This window comes from Rhynchophorus ferrugineus, unplaced genomic scaffold (assembly GCF_030347505.1).
Source record: "Rhynchophorus ferrugineus isolate W39M unplaced genomic scaffold, kcgeb_rfMv2 rfM6, whole genome shotgun sequence".
Classification (NCBI taxonomy): domain Eukaryota; kingdom Metazoa; phylum Arthropoda; class Insecta; order Coleoptera; family Curculionidae; genus Rhynchophorus; species Rhynchophorus ferrugineus.
In genome coordinates this window covers 45,098,959-45,126,885 of record NW_027472585.1, presented here as the reverse complement: position 1 = coordinate 45,126,885, position 27,927 = coordinate 45,098,959, and the positions used below count along the sequence as shown (strand labels likewise).

General features: G+C 30.1%; 1 protein-coding gene and 1 long non-coding RNA gene across 4 annotated transcripts in view; one reads left to right on the top strand and one right to left on the bottom strand.

Moving 5' to 3' along the window:
* The window catches only part of LOC143198116 (uncharacterized), a 317,200-nt gene that overhangs the window by 139,517 nt on the left and 149,756 nt on the right, over positions 1-27,927 (bottom strand). The window contains exon 1 of one of the 3 annotated variants that reach the window (XM_076407131.1): positions 6,928-7,425. The exons of the other annotated variants lie outside the window; for them this stretch is intronic. Within the exon in view, the coding sequence (XP_076263246.1) occupies positions 6,928-6,967 (40 nt within the window). The 5' untranslated portion in view covers positions 6,968-7,425. Of the gene's footprint in view, positions 1-6,927; positions 7,426-27,927 lie in introns of those variants that run through there. 3 annotated transcript variants of the gene reach the window in all.
* Positions 7,877-27,927, top strand: part of LOC143198124 (uncharacterized) — a 63,930-nt gene continuing 43,879 nt past the window's right edge. The window contains exon 1 of the long non-coding RNA XR_013006159.1: positions 7,877-8,016. This is a non-coding gene — a long non-coding RNA (uncharacterized LOC143198124). The remainder of the gene's footprint in view (positions 8,017-27,927) is intronic.

Here is a 27,927-nt window from a genome sequence, read left to right as displayed (position 1 = left end):
AACATTTACAACGGCAGATGTGGAAATTCGAAGTTTGCAGAATCGTTTTGTACGTCGTAAAGGTGGACGGTTTACATGTATCTGCCAACCACTTAACTAATAAATTAGACGTAATAAAACATTTTCGTCGATAAATTGAGTATCAAACGGCAAGTTCAGGGCTGATATTGAATATAAAGTCACGCCCGAAAGCCATAAATTTTTTAACGGCTCCTAATGGCGTTTTCCCATACGAAATGCCGCGACTCCGCGCGTTAATCAACTGGCGAGCAGCCCTCCCACGCCAAATCTAACGCAATTTAGCGGTATCATCTACCCCTCGAACCGTTCCGGCGCATAAGTACTTCGGATTACCACCGAATACAAGGGAAAAATAGCATCCGAGGTGATTAATGGTGTAGAGTGTCAGAGCCGAAATGGAAAATGACACCAGAAAGATTCCGACGAATCATCTTTGATATAAAACGTGTTTTTCCATAAATACTGATCAATATATCTCGGTTGCCGTCCTATATTTTTTAGCTGAGCAACGTCCAACCATTTAATCAGTTGTTAGAAACATGTGAATACTGATTATGACTTCTAGGTGTTACAAACGGTGTCATAAGTGACTTATAAAAGACACTTAGATGTTTTCTCAAAATTTTAAAATTTTAATATAGAATATCATATTCACAAATTTGTATTATTGATAAATACATTCACAGAAAACACAAAACAGTATTAACAGACTTTTTTTCGACGTTTTTTGGTGAAATACAAAAGCTAATGGACGAATACGGAAAAACCACTATCTAACAATCACCTTATTGTATTTAAACTTTTTTAAAAACCCTCAAGACGTATACACAGTCTATTTAGACCTATATTATCATTGTTATCAAATGTTTTTCAAGATCTTAAACTGTTGAAACTATTTTTTTGTTCAGAAAAAACTTAATACTCAATAAAATATTAACAGCCTCAAGGGTGCGTTATTCTTTCCTTATAATTTAAGTGCTATGTGAAAGAACTGAAATCCATAGTGGATAATGATAGGTTTCATCAAATTTACATTTGCTTTAAAATTAACTCATACTCTATTTATTATTAGGCAATGTTATCATCAAAGATCAAGCTTTCCATAAATTCACTGTATAACAATCAATAGCAAAATAACAGAATATTATTAATAAGTCCGTAATTTCTAAGACAAAAAGTTTCAAAAAATCATTAAAACTCTGGAAAAAAATAAAATCTTGTATTTACAATAAAACAAAACAATAACAATTATTCAAAGTCTATTTATACTTATAGCATCATTGTCATCAAACCAAATTATAACAAATGAGAAATGCAACAGAATGATCAACAAATATTGAAATAGTATCAAAAAATGTTATCTGAAACGAAGAAAGATGCAATAATACATTGAATTTAGATTTTTGTAGAATAAGTCAATAAATAAAAAAAGAATAGTATTAATAAATCTGTAATAACTCATAAAAGTGAAAAAAAAATCATTACAATTCGGAAAAAAACTTATATCTAGTCATGTTCTCTTCACTAATTTATCATTTATAAAAAAAAAACAGTAAATATTATTCACAGTCTATCTATAACCATAGTAACACTGTCAGTCAACAGAATTATATTAATAAAACTGTAATTTTTCAGCAAAAATCAACGACAAAAATATCACGAAAAGTTGTTATCTCTGAAAGAAAAATTAATATTGATTTCTTCAATAATACACATAAATTACAAAAAACCTTTAAAGTTAATTCACATATTATTTATTCTTATTAAAAAATATTCTTCCAAGACTTATCTCTAGAAGAAAAATTAATATTGATTAATGAATATTGACTGATTGTTGTTAATATTGATTTCTTCACACATAATTTACAAAAAAACCCTTTAAAATTAATTCGTATATTATTTATTCTTATTAAAAAATATTCATCGACAGTTTCTTGGAAGAGAGTCCAAAATCCTAATATAGAGTAAGATTGTGCTTCACAATCAAGCGTTAAAATCAACATGGCATATACTAACGTACTGAATTCACTTTGTAATGTACCTGTATCACTTTGTAAGATCTAAGAATCTCTACAATTAAAGAAATCACCATGAAAACCCAAAGCCTCTTCACCCAGTAGAAGTGTTGAAATACAACAACATTTAATTAAGCTGGCTTGGTGGTAAAGGCGACAGGACGGTCCACCTACTGTTGCGACAGTTGTGGGTTCGAATCCTGCTTGAATATGGTCGTAAATTTATATTTGTGATTATCCTAGGCAAGAGTGCAAAATCCGACAAGAAAAATAATCTCAGTCACGCTCAGTAACCAGGCTGGGTAAGACCGGATTTCTGATCCTCTGGGATGATTTCTAAGTTGGTCACTCGCCAGTTGGTAGGCTTAATGCCGAAGACCATGGTTCGGAGCCCACGTCAAACTGTAGGTCAGGTCCAGATAAAACCACTAGTTGGTAAAAGGAGACTTTAAAATATATAAAAAACATTTTATTATTAGACCAGTATCTAGGATCTAATAATACGTGAATGAAAAGGGTGTAAAATGAAAATGAAAAAAATTAATAGAAAAAGGAAAAAATTTTTTAAAAAAATCAACAATTTTAACATCCCGTACGATCGTTTCAGTATAACAACAATAATTAATTGTGGTAAATTCTTCATGTAATGAAGTACGAACCGAGAGCCGGTTAAATAATCCTGATGTATTATTTATAGAGGACGTTACTCTTTGGGTTATTAAATATAAAACCTTATGAATAAGATATTGCCGCTGCTTTCTAGAAATTCACAAGAGAAACAGAAAACAGAGAATGGGTATAAAAACATTATCCTGTTAGAACTAAAAGAACAATTTGATCTGAAATATTAATTTGTATAATTGAAAACTATTTTTTACCTGTTGTAAACGTTTTTTTTTTTAGTACATCATATTATTCTTTCTTAGGTCCCTAAAATTTGGGGCTTGGTTAGAAAGTATCGGGACCTTATTAAAAACTCATTTAGTACCAGTTAATTGTAAACAAATAGTGACCGACGGTGTCTCGTGTGGCAGGTAGAAAATTAGCACTGAACGACAGTGTTGAAAATTGAAGAAAATCGAAGACGTCTCATGCTCATTTATCCGCACAATGGCATCCGAAAGATTCTTGACCAATAAATAAACCAAGAGACGCCAATATTTATTTACTACGTCCAAACATTATTTTATTTCCACACCCAACAGCGTAAAAAACGTACTACCATTATTATTCTAGTAGTACTATAAAATTAGAAAAAAAACAAAGTGGATTTAAAAATAAAGAACCTGATAAAAAAAAAGTAGACACAATATTTAACAATTTGCTTCATTTATTTTTAGTTTCTTGGTTCAATGTTAGATAATCGTACAGATTTCGCGATTTTTTCAATTTACGTTCAACTATTGCGAGCGTACTTGCTTTCTAAAACTATTGGATTTTATCTCGAAAAAAAAAACTGTTTCTGTTTATATCTAATTTTTATTTTTAAATTTGTCAGGTTAATGATAGATCTCGTGGTGCTTGTTCGTGGAGAATTTCGTTGACCCACGGACGTATTTATAAGTTTAATATCTTTATATAGTTTTAATATACCAAGGCTATCTGATAAGTACTCAAATGTAACTTAATTATAACAAATTTTGTGCATTTTAATCAAAGTTGTTTTTGTACTACGTCATCAAGATGTTTAATGTATTGCCTGCCCAAATTTGTAGATGCGTTTTAGAATCAGACAATATTTTCGTTCCCATTTTATTCTAGTTAGAAAGCCAAAGTGATAAGAGGTTATAACTATTGTGGCTGTATAATTAACTCTAGTTTCTAGATGTACTATAATGTTAAAATAAATAATATTTGATAACGTTTTTGTTCAATTATTTTATGTTTTTGTGTTTATTTGTATTTTGTAATACCATTGCGATAGATACAGTGTCCAGAAGATGATATATGTCGTCAACACAACATAGGATACTGTTATCGTATATATAAAAGACAAGAAGGTTATCTGCTTTTTAAAATCTATTTCATCAACATTTTTCTTTCGTTCCTCCATTCGTTTTCTAACGTTATCTCTTCAACTGAAATAAAATAGTGCCATTGAGACTGTCTTCTTTTTAAGGGGTTTTTAAGTTAAGAAAAGTCCGACGAACCTAAATTAGGTGAATACAGAGGTTGTGGAACGATATGAGTTGAATTATCGATGGAAAAGACAAGAAGAATAAATTAATGCCGTGCTAAGAGGCAATATTCCATGGTTCCATAGTTCTACGTTTTATAAATACGTACCAAAACTCCAGAATAGTATCCAGAGTTTTTCTACGCAAGACAGAACTCTAAAAAATGTTCCTCTACAAAAATAGGCTCTTTTCTATTAAAATACTAGCGCGCACAGCTTCCTCGGCATATCCTGTGCTCTTCTTCGGTATTTTTAAACTGTACGGAACGCCAAAATATTGGTCATCGCAGTAATCCACGGCGTCTCTTTTTTATTTTTAGTGCTAGAACAAGGCTCCAAAACCCAGAAAAGCCAAACGAAGCTAATTAAATGGACGTGAACTGATTAGAGTGAATTTTTACAGTGTTAAGTAGAAAAAATCTGCAAACATTTCCGTAAAATAAATGTATTAAACTCGTGTATTAAAACACAATATGACATTACCTAGTTTCCACATTATATGTATAATAAGAAACACTAAGAATTTGAGTTTCTAAATTAGCGTGTAATTTCATTCATAAAAATCATGAATTATATTACATTTAAAAACTCAGAACACTAGATCAATAACATTCACTAACTAAAACGACCGAAATTTGCTTCTATTAATCAGAATCAAAGTATGTACATGTAATTAATTGTTAATAATACTAATTTTTTTAAGTTACGCTTAATTTAATTTAGAACTTACATTGTAACGATTTTTAAATTAATAAAAAATAATAAAATTAACAGATTAGATAGAAGTGTTATATTAATATTAGATTTCGTATAATTATATTTTCTACAAAATATACTTCTATAAGCTTAAATACTTAATTTTAATAATTAACATAATTTTTACACTATTTTAAAACATTAGCAGAGTATATTTTTAGATAAAAAGAACCAAAAACATATAACCAACTCCATTAACATCAGCAGCTATACCCAGATAAATCAGATTATTATTTAATTTCGAATTTTCTTGTGAGAAACATGAGATACCTAACTTGTATTAATGAATCTAGAGTAATTAAACGTTAAACTAGTGCTTAATTGGCAACTTGGCATCGAAAAACAATGAAACGAGCTTTAAATGGGGTGCATATTAAATTTAACTGTTGTGACTATCTTGACAGAATAACTGGTTATGGTTTAAATCAGTCTGAAGTGTATTAATTCATTAATTTGGATGTTTAAACCGGTTAAATATTAAACAAAAACAGGATTTTTATGGAATTATTAACATTCGTCTAATTTAATTTAATTTTAATTGATATTGTTATTTGTTTTATAAGTTATTTCCCTATAAAGCAGAATTAGGATTAGTTAAAACGAATAAATGGTAATATTAAAATAAAAAATTGATAAAAACATTATTTTTAACATTAAAATTGCTTATATTAGGCATACTGTTAATTTTTAAGGACTTTTTTAAGGAAATTATCAGGATTTTAAACTACAATCTGCTAATTAACTAATAAATACCAATATAATAAAATATTGATGTAAATTGGTTTAAAATGTTAATTGAATATAAAACTATTATTGTTTGTTAAATATTCTAAATATTAAAATAATAATTGTGATAAAAAATGGATATAACAAATTTCATAATGAAAATTACAGGGGTTATAATTCTAAAAATGAGTGGTCTCTGTTTCAGCAATTGGATGAATTCTAAGAAACATGGATTTTTTTTCTTTATAGCTTTAATTAACTCTGATATATTTATTGATATCTATTAATGAATTAAAATTATCAGGATTGCAAACGATAAAGTATTGTAAGAGTCTCTTTTAAAAAAATAAATACAAATACAATGAAAACTTATTGTTAAACTATGATTGGATATTAAATATCCTTTCAAGACATTAAAATAATAATTTTGATAAAATATGGATTCAGTTCCCGTCGTTCAGTAAAATTAAAAACTGTTTCTTTCCATTGTTTAGAAAATATAATTTTTGATAACTTAGCCCAAGTTACTAAACCATAATTTGGCCTAAAAATGTAATTGTAGGATATAAATGTTACTGCAAAATATCAGTACATGTATGTATTTTTTAATGGGGATTTTTAATCAAAATTGCCTTTCCTTCATTTAGTTTTAATGAATATTGTTTTCTTGTTATTGAATTATTAAGCTAATATTTCTTAATTAAATAATATATATCCAAACAAGACCAAAAACTATTGAACCAAACCAAAAATATCGACCAAACAAAAATTATTGAAGATTAAGCAAAATATGAGAAAAAACTAATATTTGGAAGTATATACTAATTATAATGAATGTTTTATGCTCATGTGCATAGTTGATGAGAAACAAGGTACAATCAGTGTTAGCTAACGTTACCCAATTTGTTGGAAACCAAAAATATTAACGATTAACCGTAATGCTTACGTATCTACTATGGATCGTTAAACATACTTTTCCAAAATTAATGAAAATAAATGAAAAACATAATATTTGAAAATAATAAATGAATGTTTTACGATTACGTTTACAGTTGATGTGAAAAAAGGTGCTGGTGTTAGCTAACGTTACTCAACTTGTTCGAAACCAAAAAAAAAAACTCGAAAATATTTCTATACTAGTATACAAGACGAACACACACTAAGTTAAAAACATACAGAAGTGACCACTCGCCACCCACGCACTCAACATAAAATAAGAAACCGTGTACGTACGTGGTCCAGAAGGCCTGATGTATTCTTTTTCTCGTGGCATATTGACGTGCGTTCACGTCAATTGTTTACATGTTTCGTTAAAATCCACCGAACTAGATTCACAATTATTTTCCGCACAGCAAGTCCGTATATCCTCTAACATGGTCACAAACAGGTAACTCGGCGGTATTCCATCAAGGCAACCGGGTGGGACTTGACCGAGAGTTTCCCAGTTCTGTATTTACTCGAGAACACTCGGATTTCCGTCGACACAGTCACTGAAAATAGTGTACGAAGAATTCGGACAGTGTGCCTCTCTCTCTGTCTTAAAAAAAAGGCGCCGCGCGCGATTCGGGGCCGAAAGCAGTTTCTTACGAAAAAAAAAGCGATCTGGGAAATAAATATGATAATCTAAGCACCGGAAACTCGGCTGGTCGAAGAGACTTTTCGATCTATGTCGGACTGAATGGGCGTGGGATCGTTACACAACCTACCGCTGTAGCGGTTGATTCGCGACTGGCGATCCGGCCCGACTCGCGCCGAACTCCAGACAGGTAACTCTCGTGCTCCGCGCGATGGTGGGAGGTGGTGTCGGTCTACGAATTCGGTCTCGATTAATTCGGTTAATCTATATGACGAAATATTAGGTGTTTGTTTTTCGATGACCCCAGCGATTTTTTTTCTCGATTTAATCTCCTTAATGTCTGTATTACCAAAATGTTTAGGGATATATTTTGACAATTGGTATAATGTACGCAACCCGCAATGCACTTAAATAAAAATATGTTTCACTATTGTCAGTTATTTGACATTAGTATATTACGAATCTGAATAATCAAAGTATATCAAATACAAATTTTAATTAGGTAAGTAATACTACTATCAATTATTTTTTTATAAAACTTTTTAATAATCTTTATTTTTTACAGATCGAAAACCAACAAACAACATGAGTTAACGATAAAAACTGCCGTATACAAAAGTTAAAATCTTTATTGGAAAATATAATGTAATTTCAAACAATTCTGGGATTATATTTCTGAATTTTTGATATAAAAAATAGTGGCCTGAACAAATATTGTGGTGGCATAATGACAGTTTGTATTGTAGGTAAGTCATTGGATTTGTTGATTTTTTGTTCAGTCCTTTTATTAAGGTACTACAACGATTTACCAATATCAGTAGATTTTCTTGGTTGTCTATGTCTGTTATCTATGTTGAGATCTGAGTTGAAATATGAGCTAAAAGTTTTCAACTTATTATAAAACACATTTGTCTACATTGTTTGCAGTTTTTGATAAAGCAATATATCTAAATGTAATATATTCCATTTTCAAGTTCTTTTGTTATAATTTTTATTCTAAGTCAGAAATTAATGAAAATTATAGCAATTATAAAGAATTTTACGTTGAATCGAATGGTGGAATGACCAATTTGAACTAACTATTAATTTTTAACTTTCAAAAAATGAGTAGATTTCTGTTTATGTCACATATAAAACCTATAAGCTCTAACGCAATTTAACATAGATTATCGTTTCTTTCATCTTAGAATAAACACATTTTGATAATTCTATCTTTATCCCAGAGGTAAAAATGGAATTTTTCCGTCGTGAAAATTTGAGATCTTCAGTTTTTTTACTGTCATTTCTGTTCAAATAATCATACATTAATGAAATTTACAGTGACTGTAAAGAATGTTCTGGTGAATCGAATAATGGTATAACAAGTTTGCTTCAAGATTTACTTTTCAAGTCATGCAATGAAAAGTGTATTAAAAAATGTGTGGAAATTTGTTTATGTATATATTTTAAAGCAATAGATTTTCGTTTCTTTCACCTTATAATACACATATTTTGAAAATTTTATCTTTATCCAGAGAAACAATATAAGAACCTATATAAGATAATGCAACACCGATAGATATATTCCATATTTTTAAACGGACTTTATATAATGTATTATCATAAAACGTGGCAATCATAAATCTACTTTAATAGTGTTGACATATATTTTTTACAGCTGGGTATAATTAATTTATTTTTGTGAATTAATTTCGTTCTAACCTCACATAAAAAAAACATAAAATTATACATAGATCATCGATATTATAATCTTAAATTATACGGTTTTTTACATGAAAGAACATACTACGTATAGCTATTAGAGTCTTCAGCAATTAACTGTAGGAAAATGTGTAGATAGTATGAATTTTATTTTGTTTTAAAAATGACAGAAGGTACAGGCGCATTTTATTTTTCAAGGCGCTTCGATACGAAACTGGGAAACAATCGCTTGGTGTTAAATCTGGCGAATATAGATGCGAAGCAAATATGATCCTGGTTTTTGGAGCTTTGCCATTGGGACGACTCGCTAAACTATGTAGTAGGATTGTTGAGAAATAAAAATCTAGCAATCAAGCAACCTCGGTGAGACACAACACTATAATTAATTAAATAGATTCGATATTGTTGAGATGTCGCTGCCTATGTTTTGACAACATAAACTAAAGGTTCGATTTTGAAATGGAAAGTGAAACTGAAAAAGCGTTTTAGACTAGCTACTCGGTAAATTGTATAGCTGTGAAAAAAATAGGTTATGTTTTAAAAACATGTAATAGCGTAACACTAAATCTAAAATAGATTTCACTGTTTATGTAATACGAAGAGTATCAGAGGTCTTGACGAAATTAAAACTGACGTTAATGTTGAAATAGTTTGTAAATGCAAATTGACAGAAAGTGGAATAACAATCAATGCCACTTACGTTAACTAATCGACGGTCAACGGTTGATGTTTGATATCAGTCTAAACGCATCAAAAATAAATAATACTACATGAACATGCACAACATAGTTCTTCAGTTAAGCTGTTTCATCATAACGAAATGGCATAATAATGAAAAACAAATATCGAAGATGGAAACTGAATTTATTCTTTTTCAAAAATCAAACTTTCGACCATTACCATCAACCGTTTTTTCGGCTGTTGAGAATTGTTGACTATCCTGTTTTTAATATACCAAATCAGACATTAAGTCAATATATATATATATATATATATATATATATATATATATATATATATATATATATATATATATATATATATATATATAAACAAGGTTTGTCGGTTTATAACCTGTAATTATAATATTTTGAAGAATTTTGCGTACGTTTGACAACAGGACGACTTTGACAGGCTAATTCGGTTCCACGTTCGACCGTATCAGACAGCATAATGTCTTTTTAACTAGAATAAAAACATCTTGATGACGTACGTACAAGAAACTATGAATACACACTTTGAGTACAGTCGATAGACTTTCTTATAAATGCTGTAGCTGTAATTTATAGAAAGTCTGCCATAACATATTAGGGGTATAAATTAAAACCCGCTATAATGAAATGAATATGAAAAATATCGACGGTTTTCAATTTATCTAAATACAATAAACCAAAAACTGATTGATGAATTTAATCAACAAATAATAACAATATATATGAAAATACTACCGTATATATAATTTAAAATTAATTTAAGCGTCGTTTGCTTATTTTATTTGAGCGTTATTGTCTTTTTATCGCACAGTTTCTTATTTATATTCACAATTATGTTGTTAAATTGCATAGCCGTTTTAAAAAATATGATTACATTTACGTGTTTTCCTCTATGAAACGTGTTTCCTACAATACACCTGTTCGAAAGCAGGCGATCGAAATGATTTAATTAAAGAAAAACCAACTCATTTTACTATTTAATCATGAAAATTTAATAGGCAAGCGCGAAAAAATGTTAACGTGCATTTAAATTTCATATTAGAAGAGATAGAGAGAAAATCAACGTTGCCGTCCATCAATCATCAGCCGCAAGTTATTTATTTCCTACAGATGACAATTAGCTAATATTTGTATAGTATCGATTTCTTGCGATTTAAGGGAATATTATATTTTGTATCAAGTATTCAGAATTTATTATTGGATAATAAGAAACGATATAAAAATGGAAAGTGAGCATGTTAAAGCTAGCGTTGGGAACTATGGAGTGAAATCGACTATCGACTGTTTAGTAATAGACCACTTTTTATTATCGACTGTTTCAGTCACTATTTTTGGTTCGACTGATTTTACTACTTTTTACCAGTGACTGTTTCAGTCGCTATTTTCGGTCCGACTGATTATGTTACTATTTCAGTCGTGTACTTTTAGTTACTATTTTTGATTCTACTAGTCTCATTCGACTGATTTTTAATGTTCTGACTCTGTCTTCCTAGCCGCGATTTATGCTTACGTTGATTTATATGTAATATATTCAGTTCTATGATTTTTTTGGTAGTTTGCTTGTAAATAGCAATATATTGTATATTAATATAGTAGCAGTTTGGAACGATCTTTTTCAATATTGTTAATGTACTAGGGTAAAAAGATTAAAATTGTCAATGATAAATAGTAAAATACTTATGACTGTTGTTATGGCAATAATAGGTAATATTTCGATTATTTTCTCAATTTTTATTAAAAAATATAGTTCTGTTCAATAATAAATAAAGCATTTTCTTGATTTAAAAAAGCTCTAGTAGTTATTGCGTACTAGCAATAGTAAAACCCGATGGAAGTTTGATCACAGTCTTACGATCTTACAGATCTTACGAGGATTGCTATATATATTTCTGACTTTGGCAGCACCATCTGTTTTTCAAAAAATCATTTGACGCTTTCGTTAGAGACTGGGTATTGTTGGACATAACCTTCTTCGGGACATTTTCTAATTTGGATACGATATTGAGCAAAAAATCGAGTGATTGTTTTTCATCCAAGAGGAATTTGAATTTGCGACGTTGCCAGTTCTTGTAAATTATACGTATGTTCGAGGAATATAATATATAGAATATATATCATCTTGAATTCACAAATTAACCTAAGTACAGAAATTCGAATTTACGACGCTGCCAGTTCTTGTAAATCATACGTATATTCGAATAATTTATATACATAGAATATATTATCTTGAATTCATAAATTGACCTAAGTAAAGAAATTTGAATTTGCGAAGTTGCCAGTTCTTGTAAATTATACGTATATTCGAATAATTTATATACATAGAATATATTATCTTGAATTCATAAATTGACCTAAGTAAAGAAATTTGAATTTGCGACGTTGCAGGTTCTTGTAAATTATACGTATATTCGAATAATTTATATACATAGAATATATTATCTTGAATTCATAAATTGACCTAAGTAAAGAAATTTGAATTTGCGACGTTGCCAGTTCTTATAAATTATGCGTATATTCGAATAATTTATATACATAGAATATATTATATTGAATTCATAAATTGACCTAAGTAAAGAAATTTGAATTTGCGACGTTGCCAGTTCTTGTAAATTATACGTATATTCGAATAATTTATATACATAGAATATATTATCTTGAATTCATAAATTGACCTAAGTAAAGAAATTTGAATTTGCGACGTTGCCAGTTCTTGTAAATTATACGTATATTCGAATAATTTATATACATAGAATATATTATCTTGAATTCATAAATTGACCTAAGTAAAGAAATTTGAATTTGTGACGTTGCCAGTTCTTGTAAATTATACGTATATTCGAATAATTTATATACATAGAATATATTATATTGAATTCATAAATTGACCTAAGTAAAGAAATTTGAATTTGCGACGTTGCCAGTTCTTGTAAATTATACGTATATTCGAATAATTTATATACATAGAATATATTATCTTGAATTCATAAATTGACCTAAGTAAAGAAATTTGAATTTGCGACGTTGCCAGTTCTTGTAAATTATACGTATATTCGAATAATTTATATACATAGAATATATTATCTTGAATTCATAAATTGACCTAAGTAAAGAAATTTGAATTTGCGACGTTGCCAGTTCTTGTAAATTATACGTATATTCGAATAATTTATATACATAGAATATATTATCTTGAATTCATAAATTGACCTAAGTAAAGAAATTTGAATTTGCGACGTTGCCAGTTCTTGTAAATTATACGTATGTTCGAAGAATATAATATATACATATATATATATATATATATATATATATATATATATATATATATATATATATATATATATAGAATATATTCTTGAATTCACAAACTGACCTGAATTTGAAGTACAGAAATTTGATTTTGCGACGTTGCCAGAAATATTCTCTGTAGTGTAATATGTTTCTTTGGGTTCATTTTTCCTTCGTTTAGCTGTGTGTGATTTGGCCAGGAATTTAGATGTGGTTATATGTTTACCCGAGTAGGAATCTGTAACCTTAAAAATTAATATGGGGCAAAAAATCGGGTGATGGTTTGTCAACGAATTTCGACCACGGGGTGATCACTAGTAATAAATCATCACCTAGGTTTTGAACCAGAACCAGTTATTCTAAATTTCTATTAATAAAATGTAATACGATTTTCATCTGTTTTTATTTGGCATAACATTTTTGTTTCATTTCTCCTGATAACGACTAAAAACTAAAAGCACAATAATCTAGAAGGATGAGAGATAAATTCAAGTGATGAAATTCATTAAACGCTATATGTTTATTACATAAAATCGCGTTGTGTATCAATAGAACTCGCCTAATTATCCTCCAATCTGATTTACTATTTTAATATGCCAAATAAAAAAATATTTTGATAATAAATAAAAGCCTCTTGAATTTCGGGTTATATGTATCAGCATAAATAAGTTATAAAAATGTATTTATGTTCGATGTTGTTCGCACATAAACATAATAATATTAGTGTTTGTATAATAAAATAGTTATTGATTGAAAATACTGGTTTATGAACCAATTTTTTATAATTTTTAAATTTTATTTGCTTCAACAATCAGCACTTGAAGCTCCACTATACTCAAATACTTTAGTTGCTGTTTACTAAGTAGTTTCAATGTTTCAAAAATGATAAAATTAGAAGTTTAAACTGAATAAAATCGTGATAGGAGCTTGCTATAGTTTGTTATTTTGATTAGATTAAATTTCGAAAGACAACTTGTCATTGTACAATAACTTATAACAAAAATTGACAGTCTTTATTCAACCTGTCGGAATACATACTTGTTTTTTCATTAATATCACTTGTCATAGTCAGAATGACGTTAAGAACTTTATCAAAGTTTTATGAAGAAGTAAACATTCTACCGATCTAATGGATGTTTTTAGTTACATCTAAACAAGCTCTTGAGGTTTGGTTCCTTGGATAACTTCGTAGATTTGATTTAGAGGTCATAATGCAATGCTTCATTGGTTGGGTATCTATAAGCATTGGTAACATAAAACTTTTTGTTTCTTGACAGTGTTTAATTACTAGTTTGGTTTGATGTTTTAGTCCAAATAGGTTTATAATTTATTGACTAAATGTAAAATTCGTGCATGGCTAAACAATGCAGAGTTAATTTCTATAAAGTTAGAGAAAATCACGTTATTAATATAACCATATTGTAGTGATATTTAGTAAATTGGTAGATACTTATTATAATTACCATGAAAAAACTAACTACTTGTTGCTGAGTACTAGATTGTTCGGGCTGTATGCCTATATTATTCTTTGGTCATTAAATAGACACCTTCTGTATTAACTGCCGTTAAAAGATCATTTAATGTAATGAAAATATAAAAACTATATAATAGTTTCTCAATATAAAGTAGCTCATGATCAGGCAAAGCCGTTATTATCTCCTTATTAATCATAATTCCATTATAGGTAGTATACCTGAAGATTCTAAAAAAAAAAACTATTTAAATGAGAGTTAGATGAAAAATGGCTATTACATTTATCACTACCATGAATAACGCAATTTAGATATGTTTTATATGTTTATTAATTATAACAGGTCAATTGAAAAGTCCTGGGCCTGACACATAGATGGCGCTACTAGAATTAAATCCATACGGTTTTTAGTTAGCACTAAACGTCAAAAGATGCCTGTATAAATTTGACAGCTGTCGGATCATTACTTTGTGAATTATAGCATTTTGAGTGAAGCAACTTTTGTTATTGTGAAAAAAATGGATAAAAAGGAATTTCGCGTGTTGATAAAATATTGCTTTTTGAAGGAAAAAAATACAGTTGAATCAAAAACTTGGCTTGATGCCGAGTTAACGGATACTGCCTAAGGAAAATCAACCCTCAAGTATTGATATTCTAAGTTTAGGCTTGGTGAAATGAGCATCGACGACAGTGAACACAGTGCACGCCCAAAAAAGATTGTTACCGAAGAAAACATTTATCCATAGAATGATTTTGAATGACCGTAAATTGAAACTGAATGAAATAGCGGACACTCTAAAGATATCAATTGAACATTTGATTACATCATATCATTGACGAATATTTGCGTATGAAAAAGCTCTGTGTAAAGTGGGAGCCGCGCGAGCTCTCTTTTGACCAAAAACAACGACAAGTTAATGATTCGGAGCAGTGTTTGAAGATGATCAAGCGTAATAAACCCGAGTTTTTGCGTCGATATGTAACAATGGATGAAACATGGCTCCATCATTTCACTCCGAAGTCCAATCGATAGTCATCCGACTGGACTGCATACGATGAACCCGCTCCAAAGCGTGGGAAAACGCAACAGTCGGCTAGCAAGGTTATAGCGTCTGTATTTTGGGATGCGCATGGAATAATTTTCACTGACTATCTTGAAAAAGGAAGGACCATCAACAGCGACTAGTTATTGCGTTATTGGACCGTTTGAAGGACGATATCGCGGAAAACGACCGCATTTTAAGAAAAAGAAAGTGCTGTTTCACCAAGACAATGCACCGTGTCAAAAATCTATGAATTGGGCTTCGAAGTGTCATTTAGATAAAAACGCTACGAATGAACTCCAACGCCTAACAGAAGACAGACAATTTTATAGTTTTTTTTACCATCGTATTGACTAAGTCAGTTTATACCACGATTTAAACGGATGCAATAGGACATCAAACTAATTTCATCATTTTAAAAACATATTCAGGAAATAATGTATATTGTGTATTCTGTCTGTAAGTTATTTTGTACATACGTCATTGAAATTTGTGACATAAAAATGTAGCAGAGTTGCCGCATCAACTCCGAGTTTTAGTTCAGTTTGCCGTTGACATACAACAAAATTCTAATCTAAATAATATAATTGAACAAAAATGTTATCAAATATAATTTGTTTTAAGATTATAGTTCATCTAAAAAAAATACAGCCATAATAGTTTATAGGTTACAGTTACAACCTCTTATCAGTATTGTTTTCAAGAATTTTACATACGTCTGACAACCGGATGACAGGCTCATTCGTTTACCTGTTTGTAGTAATCAGACAGTATTGTATCTCTTTTTAACTAGAATAAAATGAGAAGGAAAATACTGTCTGAGACGAATTTACAAATTGCGACAGGCAATACATTAAACATATTGATGACGTGTGTATCAAAAAAACTTTGAATAGACTATATTGTGTTAACTTCACTTAAATTTAGTAATTTTTTCCCTTATGCTTCTATCTAATAACGTCCTATATCACTGATTAGAACAAATACCAAAATAGAACCTAATAAAAGGAAACAATATATGCGTTTATAGGTTTGCCCGACTGCATTCGAGAGGTTACATTTATTTAGCAGTTGTATCAATTGGAAAGATCAACAAGGGCAGGTTAATCAAAAGATAAACCTTAACATACCGTCAGGCTTAGGCTATATTTGAATTATTTGTAATGAAAGTGCTTATTTGGTACTGGCGTTTCAATTATTTCTTAAAAAAGTAACTTGTAATTTGTATTCCAAATATCTGAAATACCTGGCTCCAAATACGTTTGAATATAAATACGATGCAGTGCATTTGTTGTTGTTAACGTGCATGCTTTCTTTATTATTTGTTTATTTATATCTGAATATGTACCTTTATTTAAGGTAATTTAACAGCTCAATTGAAAAGTCCCCGGCCTATGATAGTAAAACACATTTTTTTGGTAAAATTAGTCTTTTTATTAAACATAATTCCCCTCAAGGGTGATACATTGATTATAGCGACCCTCCAACTTTTCGATACCCTTTCTGTAGTATACGATTTGTCCTTTGCTTCAAAATAGACCTCAGTTTCGGCGATCACCTAAATAAACAAAAACCTTATTTAACCAATCTACTACATGTATCTTGGATTCTAAATTTTTAAAAGATTTGGCTAAACCTACTTATTTATTTACAATATTATTTTAACTACTACAAACTGACTAGTTTGAAGTCGGTGCCGAACCCAAAATTATATTAATTTAGATTTGTTTTGTTATAATTTAGTTTTTTGTATATGTCACAAAATTATATTGTTATTTTTGTATTTTTTAGGCTCAGCACTGACTTCAAACTGATCAGTTGGTTCAGTAGTCGTTTCCGTCTAACCTACAATTTGTCTTAGGTATATAACTAGAGGGACCCATCGGCCTTATCTCAGTCTGTGGTGAAATAATGTTTATACATGTCACTGCTGAATTTTTTTAATATATGCACCTCACTACACAGCACTACACAAGATCAGTTGGTTTGATTCTTTTGAGTCTGTGTCCTGTTTTGGTGGTATCCAAAAGCTGCAATATTTCAATATTCTCATGAGAATGGAGTCTTTCCTCATGCCTTCTTGCAATTCTCTTGATTTCTTGACTGGCTGTGGGTATCTGAAGGTCTCGATGTAGGTAATCAGGTCTATAGTATTTGGGTGCGACCACAATACCTCTCAGGACTTTGTTCTGAAAAATTTATAATTTATTTAAGTTACTCTTTGCAGAACATCCCCATAATTGAACTCTGTATGCCCATATAAGTTTCAGTATTTGCTTATATAATAGCAATTTATTATGTACTGATAATTGTGATTTTCTTCCAATTAGCCAGTACATTTTCCTATATTTCAATTCCAGTTGTTCTTTATATCTTCCTTCCAGCGAAGTTTTGCATCGATATTCATTCTGAGATATTAAGCGTTGTTGCTTTATGGAATGATAGTATTACTTAATGTTATTGGTGCTTGTACGGTCTGTTTATAGGGGAACTGCACATGTACAGATTTACTTTCATTAATTCTTATTGTCCAAGCTTGTATTTTAGTATTTTGTAATTGTAATTGTCCCTATTTTCTATTTTCATGAATAAATATCGCTGTATTTCATACTTTTTCAAATATTTTCCAGCTAGGGTGGGTGTTGTGAGTGAATCATCACGACAAAGAAAAATTTAAAGATAAAAAATCGCATATTTTTCCGCGAAAAAATCACTTCATCATTCCGAAATTAAATTAGGTCATTGCTATTAGGGCTCGTTATTCGTTATTATATATTTCGTCGAAGGGGTTTCCTATTTGCATTTTCATATATTTTGTTTCCTTTTATCGCCAATCTTATCGTCGAACTTTTGCTTTTAAAGGGAACGATGAATATTTTATGGCGGTAAAAGAAATTATTGTATAATTTAGATTTTTTTTCCAGCTTATTTGTACATTATTAGTGGTATATATTATTATGCTACGTGATGTATGGTAATAGGTATTTTTTTGTAACATAAATTGAAACAATATATTTTTTTCTGATGCTTTATTATTCTTAATCTATTAAATTCGGAGAACCAAAATAGGCATGATGACTGTAATAAAGAATCACAAGATCATTGATTTATAACTATAATATACGATAGACACGTTCTAAAAAGGATTTATTTTAAAATTATAAGTGAGACTGCTAAGATTGTATAGAAATAAACGCAGAAAATGTAAAAAATCGCCATAATGGGTCAAACACCCATAATAAGCACGAAATATTGACGTTACTTCCTAACTATAATTTTACCATCTCAATTTTTTAACGCCCTTCAACTTTATTTAGATTATTTATGTTATATTTTACAATTAAAAATCAGTTTTGTGCTACCAACCGAAAGAAAAGGTAAAGACAAAAGTGTAACAATGATGGATGTATCAAGGCAAATAATGAGTGTCGTACAATATTAAAGATTCAAGTAAAAATACTATCACTACAACACTTGGCAAGAAAATGTATTGTAATATAAGTGCAAGTGCGGACAATAACTATAAATATTACCCAAATATATTACAATCGCCAGTTGGAAACTGTGAGAATAGTAACAGTTGAGGCAAAAGTCTCGCTACCATTTTGATCGAGCGCTATCTTGGTTATATGACGTTTAGCTCAGTTTCGCTTTAACCATTGTGTTACGCAGATGTTCAAATTTTATTATAGATAAATATACGCCACAAGAAAGAGCAGAAATAGTGACAATGTTTATTGAAAATAATCGTTCTATTATTGCCACTCAGCGGAAATTGCGTCAAAAATATCCTAATCGTCCAGTGCCTCATAAAACCACAATTTATCGTAACCCTGAAAATGCGACTCTGGTGCGTGATAGTCTTGCAGAGTCTCCAGAAACATCAATTCGGGGACGTGGTTTCAGTGTTTGTTTATTTTTATTTAGCTATTGCAACGATTATTTTGTACGTATTTTACATTAGAACGTTTTTTTGCGTTAAAAAAATCTAAGTTTGATTATTTTTTTGATTTTTAGTGAGCTTCTTATTTATTTTTTGAAGTCGGTTCAATTTTTTAGTTAAAAATATATTTTTAATACTATATAGTGTTATATAGTAAGGTGCGTTTAATAGAGAAAAAATAGTGTTAATGCATAGACATTATTTACACCAGAGACTAAAATAAGACCGACGGAACCTCCTAGATATATATCTAGAAGACAAATGGTAGTAATAATGTAATAAATAAATTACAAAAACCTTCAACCTGTTGAAGTATAGCCTATCGAACGATTTAATGTATAAGAAGCCAAATATTTGATATTGTTTTTATTTTTGTTATTGATATGATTTATTGGTTAGGCTTATTATTTTTTGTGTTTTACTATTTTTTGATTTCAGTAACACATCACACTATACAGATAGTTTATAAACCTCCCAATAGATGTGGTATATTACTCGACTTTGGCGGGTAGTAATTTCGAAGGTATAAAATATGTACGAGCGCAATTTCCTGTCGATATTTCGCATCTTAAAGTCGCCGCTAAGTACAGAGAATTGTTTTATGCGGCCCTTGGATTAGAGAGACATTGAAAATCCGAAAAATAGAAACGTACTGTTGGAAACTAGTAATTTAGAACACTAATTTCTTGAACCGATTTCGATAAAGACCCTGGGGGAGGAGTATAAGGCATTTAAATGTTTTCTTGGCTTTTAAATCTAATAGAAACTGATATGATGAATGGGTAGAGAGAAAGGTGCATATTCGTTAAATATTAACAGATTTCTATGGATAATGAATGGCTAGAAATAGAATTTCTGATACAGTATTTTATAGAATTTATATCATGATTTACGTTAGTACGAAGCCTGGTAGCATATATAAATACTTATTACAATAAATTGCTTAATCAATTAATAAATTATCGATATTTTTGGCCGATACATCAATATTTTTCCTGCATCCCTACGGATAACATCAAGAATTAACTTAATCTGACAATAGCACAAATTCTGCATACAGTGTAAGACAGAGAATTCTGTTCTGAATAATGTTAGAAGGAAATTCCCAAGACTTGTCTGAAATCTCTCGGCTGGGAAAAAAATTATTACGAATTTTGACATTGTTGCATGCTATTTGTGAAGTTAAATAATTCATTTGCCTCATTACGCAGCCATATCAATTCGCCATTAAAGGCCGGCTATTATAATTTATGGTATATAGACGCAGTCCGGAGACTTTTTGCATATATCCATCACAATACACATACTATTTTATTTCCAAGAAATCAGCTTATTTTCATCGATAAAATGCTATGTCAGACCCTAAAAATACAGGTATGACTTAATTTTCACAGGTTTTTCTTGGCTTTTAACGTAGAGTAAAATTTAAAGTAATTATATTCTCTCGATTTATTGTGGTTTTGAACTAATTACGCACAAGGTTCTAATGCTCCATATATATATATATATATATATATATATATATATATATATATATATATATATATATATATATATACATATTTATATATATTGTATGAGTTCCAATAAGCAAAATACTTCTGAAGCATCAGAAATAGTTTGTTATTAGTATGGATATAACTATAAAAAAAAGTTGTTGAGCGAACATATAATAAGAAAATAAAGAAACCCAACGTTAACAAACAAAAGAACAGAATATTCGCTGAATAATTGAACAAAAGAATTCAACTACGTACCCCTCAAGACAACTAAACAATTACATTTTGCATTAATTTTTGAACAAGCTGCTTGGAATAATACTCCAGAAATTAAGAGTACAACTAGAGGAATTAATTATCCAAAAGAAGTGAACGAAATGGTAGCTGAAAAACATAAATTACGAAAAAGTGGCAACAAAACAGAACACCTGAAAATAAAAATAGTTTAAACGATATAACCCAAAGACTGAAAAGGGAAATAATGAATATCTAGAAAAAACTTTCAAACCAAACGAAACTGAAAAGTTGTTGCTATATTACATGAACTACAGGGAAGTTTCACGTATTTTTTTTTTCGTCCATTAAATAAAAAATATAAAGTTAAATATTCCACAAGAAAATGTAATTCTTCCATCCTTACGTAATAACTTTTTTCTCTAAATTAAGTGATACTAAATCAAAAGGAAGACATTTTTGGGTGGCCTACAAATAAGAAAACTTTTCTCTAAAGATAGTAGTTCACGGATTTTTAGACAATCTTAAAGCTGAACATTTTTTAGCCGATATTTTTCGATATTTTTTCAGGAATAAATTAAATAAAATTTTTAATAAACCTTTAAAATTGGTATTTAATTTTAAATGTTAATAAAAAATAACACTATTCTTTATGCAATTTAGAAAAAAATATATATTATTTTAGGCTAATATTTCACTATTTTTATTTTTCCTTAAAAATACCCATGTATTTTTGTGTAAAATATCGAAATTTTATCGACGACGTAATAGCGACACAGAAAAAATAGGGCAACAACAATCTGCACGGAGCCAATGGCGGCGAAAGTGAACGCGACGATCTTTTCTGCCCAACTCGGTCCCGCAGGAATGCGATAGACACTCTCGGGTATATTAATTAAGCAGCGGAAGTGACTCTTTAAAACAATTATTTCATTTTCGCCGTACGTAAGATGTAAGGGGAATCATTTTTTTTTATCTGGCGTTAGATTCGAAATATGTACCAGCCGATGACTGGCATTTTTTTTGAAGCGAAACCGTTAGAAATGAGATGTGTTTCCTTGCCAATTAGCTATCGTATTATTCAACTCGATTTTTGTGCTAAGCAATTGCTGAAAACATATTAATAGATGCTCTAAATATTTTTAAAACACTCTGTATCAAGTATCCGTCATTCTGTAAACTTTTATCATATCGTATAGTTTATCTTCACAGTTTTACCTTGACCCTCGTATAAGGGTATGCTACCACAGATTAATGCCAACAATTTTTGGGCTTGCAATAGTCCTGACACGTTCGCTGCCAATAACGCGCTAGCGCGTAATGTTAAACTTTCATTGGACGCCAATTACGCTCTAGCGCGTTGGATGTGCGATGGTCTTTCTAAGCCTTGTATTTAGTTCGGCACTGGCAGTGTGCCCGTACAGTTGTACCATCGTTATCTGAAGACTATAGGTGCGTCATTTACGTGCTTGGTTTCGATTTTTCCTTTTTGATTCATATGTATTACAGAATTGCATATGGCGGAAAAAAATATCGATATGTCAGGGCCCTCTCGTCCTAAAAGTGGAAAAATAGATATGAAACGTGCCCTAACTTTACAATAAATATTCGGGCAATCGTATTCCAATTTACGACTTTCGTTTGTCAGTCATAAAAAGATTACTAAAGGCTCTGTCCAAACCTACTTCCAGAGCGGTTATCAGCGAACACGTTTTGACAATATGAGAGGGGAAGGAAGCAGGAAAGGTAATGAGGAAGCAATGTAAAATTGTTATTTACAAAAAAGACATTATTTATGTATGCAGTGCATGTCCTGGATATCCTGGTTACTGTTTAGACTGCTCAAAAATTAGTCATGAGTGACATCCTATGATTTATCTGAACAGGGTTTTTATTTATTTTGTGAGTTTTAGTGAAAATTTGTATTAGCTTGTGGTCGTTAATTTATTTCTATTGACTTTTCAATGTACTTGAATAGATATTTGTTTGTAATAACATTAATTTAGTTATTTTTTTCTCGTTTTTCTGCTGACTACATTTTTATCTTATTTTAGTAGTAGTTGATTAATTCCCATTATATATATATATATATATATATATATATATATATATATATATATATATATCGCGCGTTATGCGGCCATCGGTAATAATATTTGACCTCAGTGCCGATCACGCTTTGGCGCGTGAAAAAATTATCAAAAAATATTAAAATCTAGACCGGACACGCATTAAAAATCATTATTAGGAATATTTTATGGTTGTGATCAGAAAAAACGTGTTAATTATGTAGCATAATTAATCGCCGTTCTAATATAAAAATTACGAATTACCAACGTAGGCTTGACCTTAACCAACAACTGCCAATTTCTCCGGCTTTACAAAGTCGCTATATCAAAGCCCGGCCGAAATATGATTTAGACGAAAGGAATGCTACCTTGAAAATACCTCCGCTGTCACCTCGCTATTTATTTCCTATCGATGACAAAACTAAATACCCATAAAATATCTACCGGAAGACGAGCAACACTACAAAGGCATCTCACCCAGGGTTGATAGTGGGATCTGCACTTTGACAGGTTTTTCGTGTCTTTTCATGGTCTTTAAAAATGATTGGACGTGCTCCATTTTAAGGTGTTTAAAGGAAACCATAAAAGAAAATGTTAAGATTAGTTTATTTTATCTCACAAACATTTAGCTCTATTTTCAGAAAAAATACGTCTATTAGACAAAGATCTGAAATTTGGACCCATACATAGAATATTATTTTTATGTATTTTAAGGCACTCCAGTCTATTTTTCTTATGAGTCTTAGTATTATGGATATTATGCATCTTCTCCAGCAGACAGTAAACGTCTCTTTACAGTTGTAGATGAAACTAGCCTTCTACTATGTAAAGTAGCGGTAATTTGAGTTTGAGTAGAGATAATATTGCACCAAACTTATCTTCCTGTTCTTTTATAAATTTGGGATATCCAAATCTATTTCTGTTGTGATTTCGTCAATTAGTTGTACAGTTTTACAATAAAACTTTGATCTTTTCCTCAGTTTGGTGCATATAATATCCTTCTTTATTATTAATTGAAATTTATAGTCTATCCAAAGTTATTTTGTACATAAGTTATCTATATTTGTGAGGTCAAAACATGGCAATGTCACCGCATCAATTCTGAGTTTTAATTCAGTTTGGCTTTGAAATAGAACAAAATTCTAATCCAAATAAGAAAATTAAACAAAAATACTGCAATTAAATATAATTTATTTTTTATAGAAGGAGTTAAAACTACAATTATGTACACAGTTATAATAGTTTGTAGATTAGGGTTGTGTTTGATTATATTTACATTGAACTGTTTTCCATATCACCTATGAGTTACAGTTCTAGGCGCGTTTGTAGCATCCTGGAGGTATTCTTTGTATCCTCTGGAGGCCTAATCCACCTAATTAACAATTTTGCATCCAAGTAATATATTTTGCTTTCATTAGACAGCATATTTATTACATATATACATATTATATATATTACATATTACATATTTATATTTTTCCTTGTAAGGACATTTTGATATTGCTTTATATCTCCTTCGTTTATTCGTTTAATTATATACTCACCTGTATTTGTTTTCACTCTCATCACCCTGTCTTAGAAATTGGCAGTATTGCATCATACCATATTCAGAAAGTTTCATTCAAGTGAATAAGTAAGTTGTGAATTTCTAACCTATCTAACATTTGATCACAATTTCATCATTCAATGGGTATAACCGAGTTCATCCAAACCGTCGGTGTTATTAACCATTTCTGTTTTTGTACAATATATGTGCAATGAATTATTAACAAATGTTATGACTATTAAAACATAATCAATTGTTATTCCAACATTTACCTTTTTCCATCAACGTTTGCTGTCATAACACTATTTTTATAATCATCTTGCCATGAGAGACCATTGAGTATATAGGTCCCATTCTGAAATAGTCTCATGTCTCATCTAAACACATAAATTGAAATACTAAGTCTTCCTTCACCTTATTGTATTCTTTTAAATATTGTAATATTTTATTTTTTAAGGCGTCCAAAATATTTAAAGCAAAACCACTTCTGAGGACAACCTCAAAAATGATTGCGTTCGTACAATTTAAACTAACCAATCGTTGCGTTTCGCAGCGTTCGCAGCGCCCTCGACTGTTTGAACCATGCATAACATTTCCGCAAGGTCGCCCATATAGTCCAATTTTTATATTTTCCATGGGCCCCATACACCAAGGAGCTGATGGAGGAGGTAATGTTTATTGAAAGTAAAAATACATTAATGATCGGCGACTTAACCCGATAATTCCGCGTTATATCCGATGGAAAACCGTCATCATCGATCGTAATTTAGACGACAGATTTCCGATGATTTCATGTCCATCGCACACGCTCACCAGACCGGAAAGCGGCGACGCAGGTGACAGACGGGGACACACCACGGTAAGGTGCTGCTGACGGTACGGCCCGTCGCACCCACCTTGCGACCATTACCGGAGTTCCACCGCAAAAGACGGACTGATTTTCGTTATTTGAAGGATTTTTTTCTTCACGCTAGAAACCGCACGCCAGATTGTCGGGTAATTAATCGCTGGACAAGATGTCGTAATAGGTCTGCCGGCGAAGCTTTTCTGTACTTACTTTGCATTTTTTAATTCTTAGGTCTATATCAGTGAATTTGCTACCGAACTAAATTGATATACAAAATTATTAGGTACAGTACTCGAATTTATGTAACGTATAGTTTATTATATTTTTTTGAAACAAATGATGTCATTTTTAACCGACTTCATATATATTTAATATAATTGAAATTGCAAAAAATCGCTAATTTTCACGACTATATGCATGGAAAAAGTGTTAAAAATATTTACCTCATAGATAAAGTTAAAACAGTCAAAACATATGTATTTTGAGGTGAAAGAACCGAAAATCCAGGTTAAATTGGTCTAGATCTTACAGTTTTTAAGATATGCGACATTAAGTGAAATCCACTCATTTTTAAAAAATACACTTTTCACTGTGTAACATAGAAACTAAAATTCATACGAAAATCGCTATACCACCATTCGATTCAGCGTAAAATTCTCTACAATCCTTGTAATTTTGATTAAACTGCGATTATTTCAACGAAAGTGGCAACAGAAAAATTGAAAATGGCAAAAAATCGCTAATTTTCACGACTAAATGTATGGAAAAAGTGTTAAAAATATTTACCTCATAGATAAAGTTAAAACAATCAAAACATATGTATTTTGAGGTGAAAGAACCGAAAATCCAGGTTAAATTGGTCTAGATCTTACAGTTTTTAAGATATGCGACATTAAGTGAAATCCATTCATTTTAAAAAAATACACTTTTCACTGTGTAACATAGAAACTAAAATTCATACGAAAATCGCTATACCACTATTCGATTCAGCGTAAAATTCTCTACAATCCTTGTAATTTTGATTAAACTGCGATTATTTCAACGAAAGTGGCAACAGAAAAATTGAAAATGGCAAAAAATCGCTAATTTTCACGACTAAATGTATGGAAAAAGTGTTAAAAATATTTACCTCATAGATAAAGTTAAAACTGTCAAAACATATGTATTTTGAGGTGAAAGAACCGAAAATCCAGGTTAAATTGGTCTAGATCTTACAGTTTTTAAGATATGGAAAAGTACCAACATTTGCTACCTTTTGAGAAACGATAATCCATGTTAAATTGCTTTAAAACTTATACGTTTATTTAATTATATTGATCTTTATTACTTAGCAGTATATTTTAGTAGAAGATATCAGTTTGAAGTCCTGATAATTTTACTTCAATAAAAATCAACAAAATAGCTAATCCTAAATAAAGATAAAGCAATATTAATGCTAAAAAGTTATGTTTTTATCATTTTTCACATTATAAGTTGAATTTTACTTGAAAAAAAATAACGTTTCGAACTTTTTCCAAACCCAGTACACGCCAAATCGAGCGTTAACATAATAGAATTGCGGATGTTTTAAAATAATTTCTTCGTGGATTCGGCCCTGATCTCTTTTCGATCAAACACATTCGCAGCGGCGGTGTAAAGAACCGACATTCGGCCTTGACAAAAATGTAGAAGCATTGACTTTTGGTTTGGAAAGTTTTTTCTTCCAATTCCCATGAAACCATTAGTGCTATATAAATTAGAACAGGTCTAATATTCATATCGGAGCTTATTTATGAGCGTTTTTTTTTCTGGGCTCATAGAATATTACAGAATTTATTTATTTCGTTCACCGTTTGCCTATTGGCCCCTGTTTATGTTTGTGTAATTTGTATTAATGAACGTTACCAGGGCGATGTCCAAACATTTTCATTAAATGTTAATAAGGAAAATGAATTTCTGGGAATTAATTTTCATGTAATTTTTTATGTAACATTCAGTATTTCTTGGAAAATGCAGGTATCCTCGTTCACTAGCGATCAGTTTGTCCAGTTTTTCCTTTTAAAAACTATACATAATTTATATACATATATATATATATATATATATATATATATATATATATATATATATATATATATATATATATACATACATATATATATATATATATATATATATATATATATATATATATATATATATATATACATATATATATATATATATATATATATATATATATATATATATATATATTATTAGTAGGGACAAAATATGATAATTAAGTAGAGCTTGAAGTTTAAGTTCCATGGAGATTTTTATGG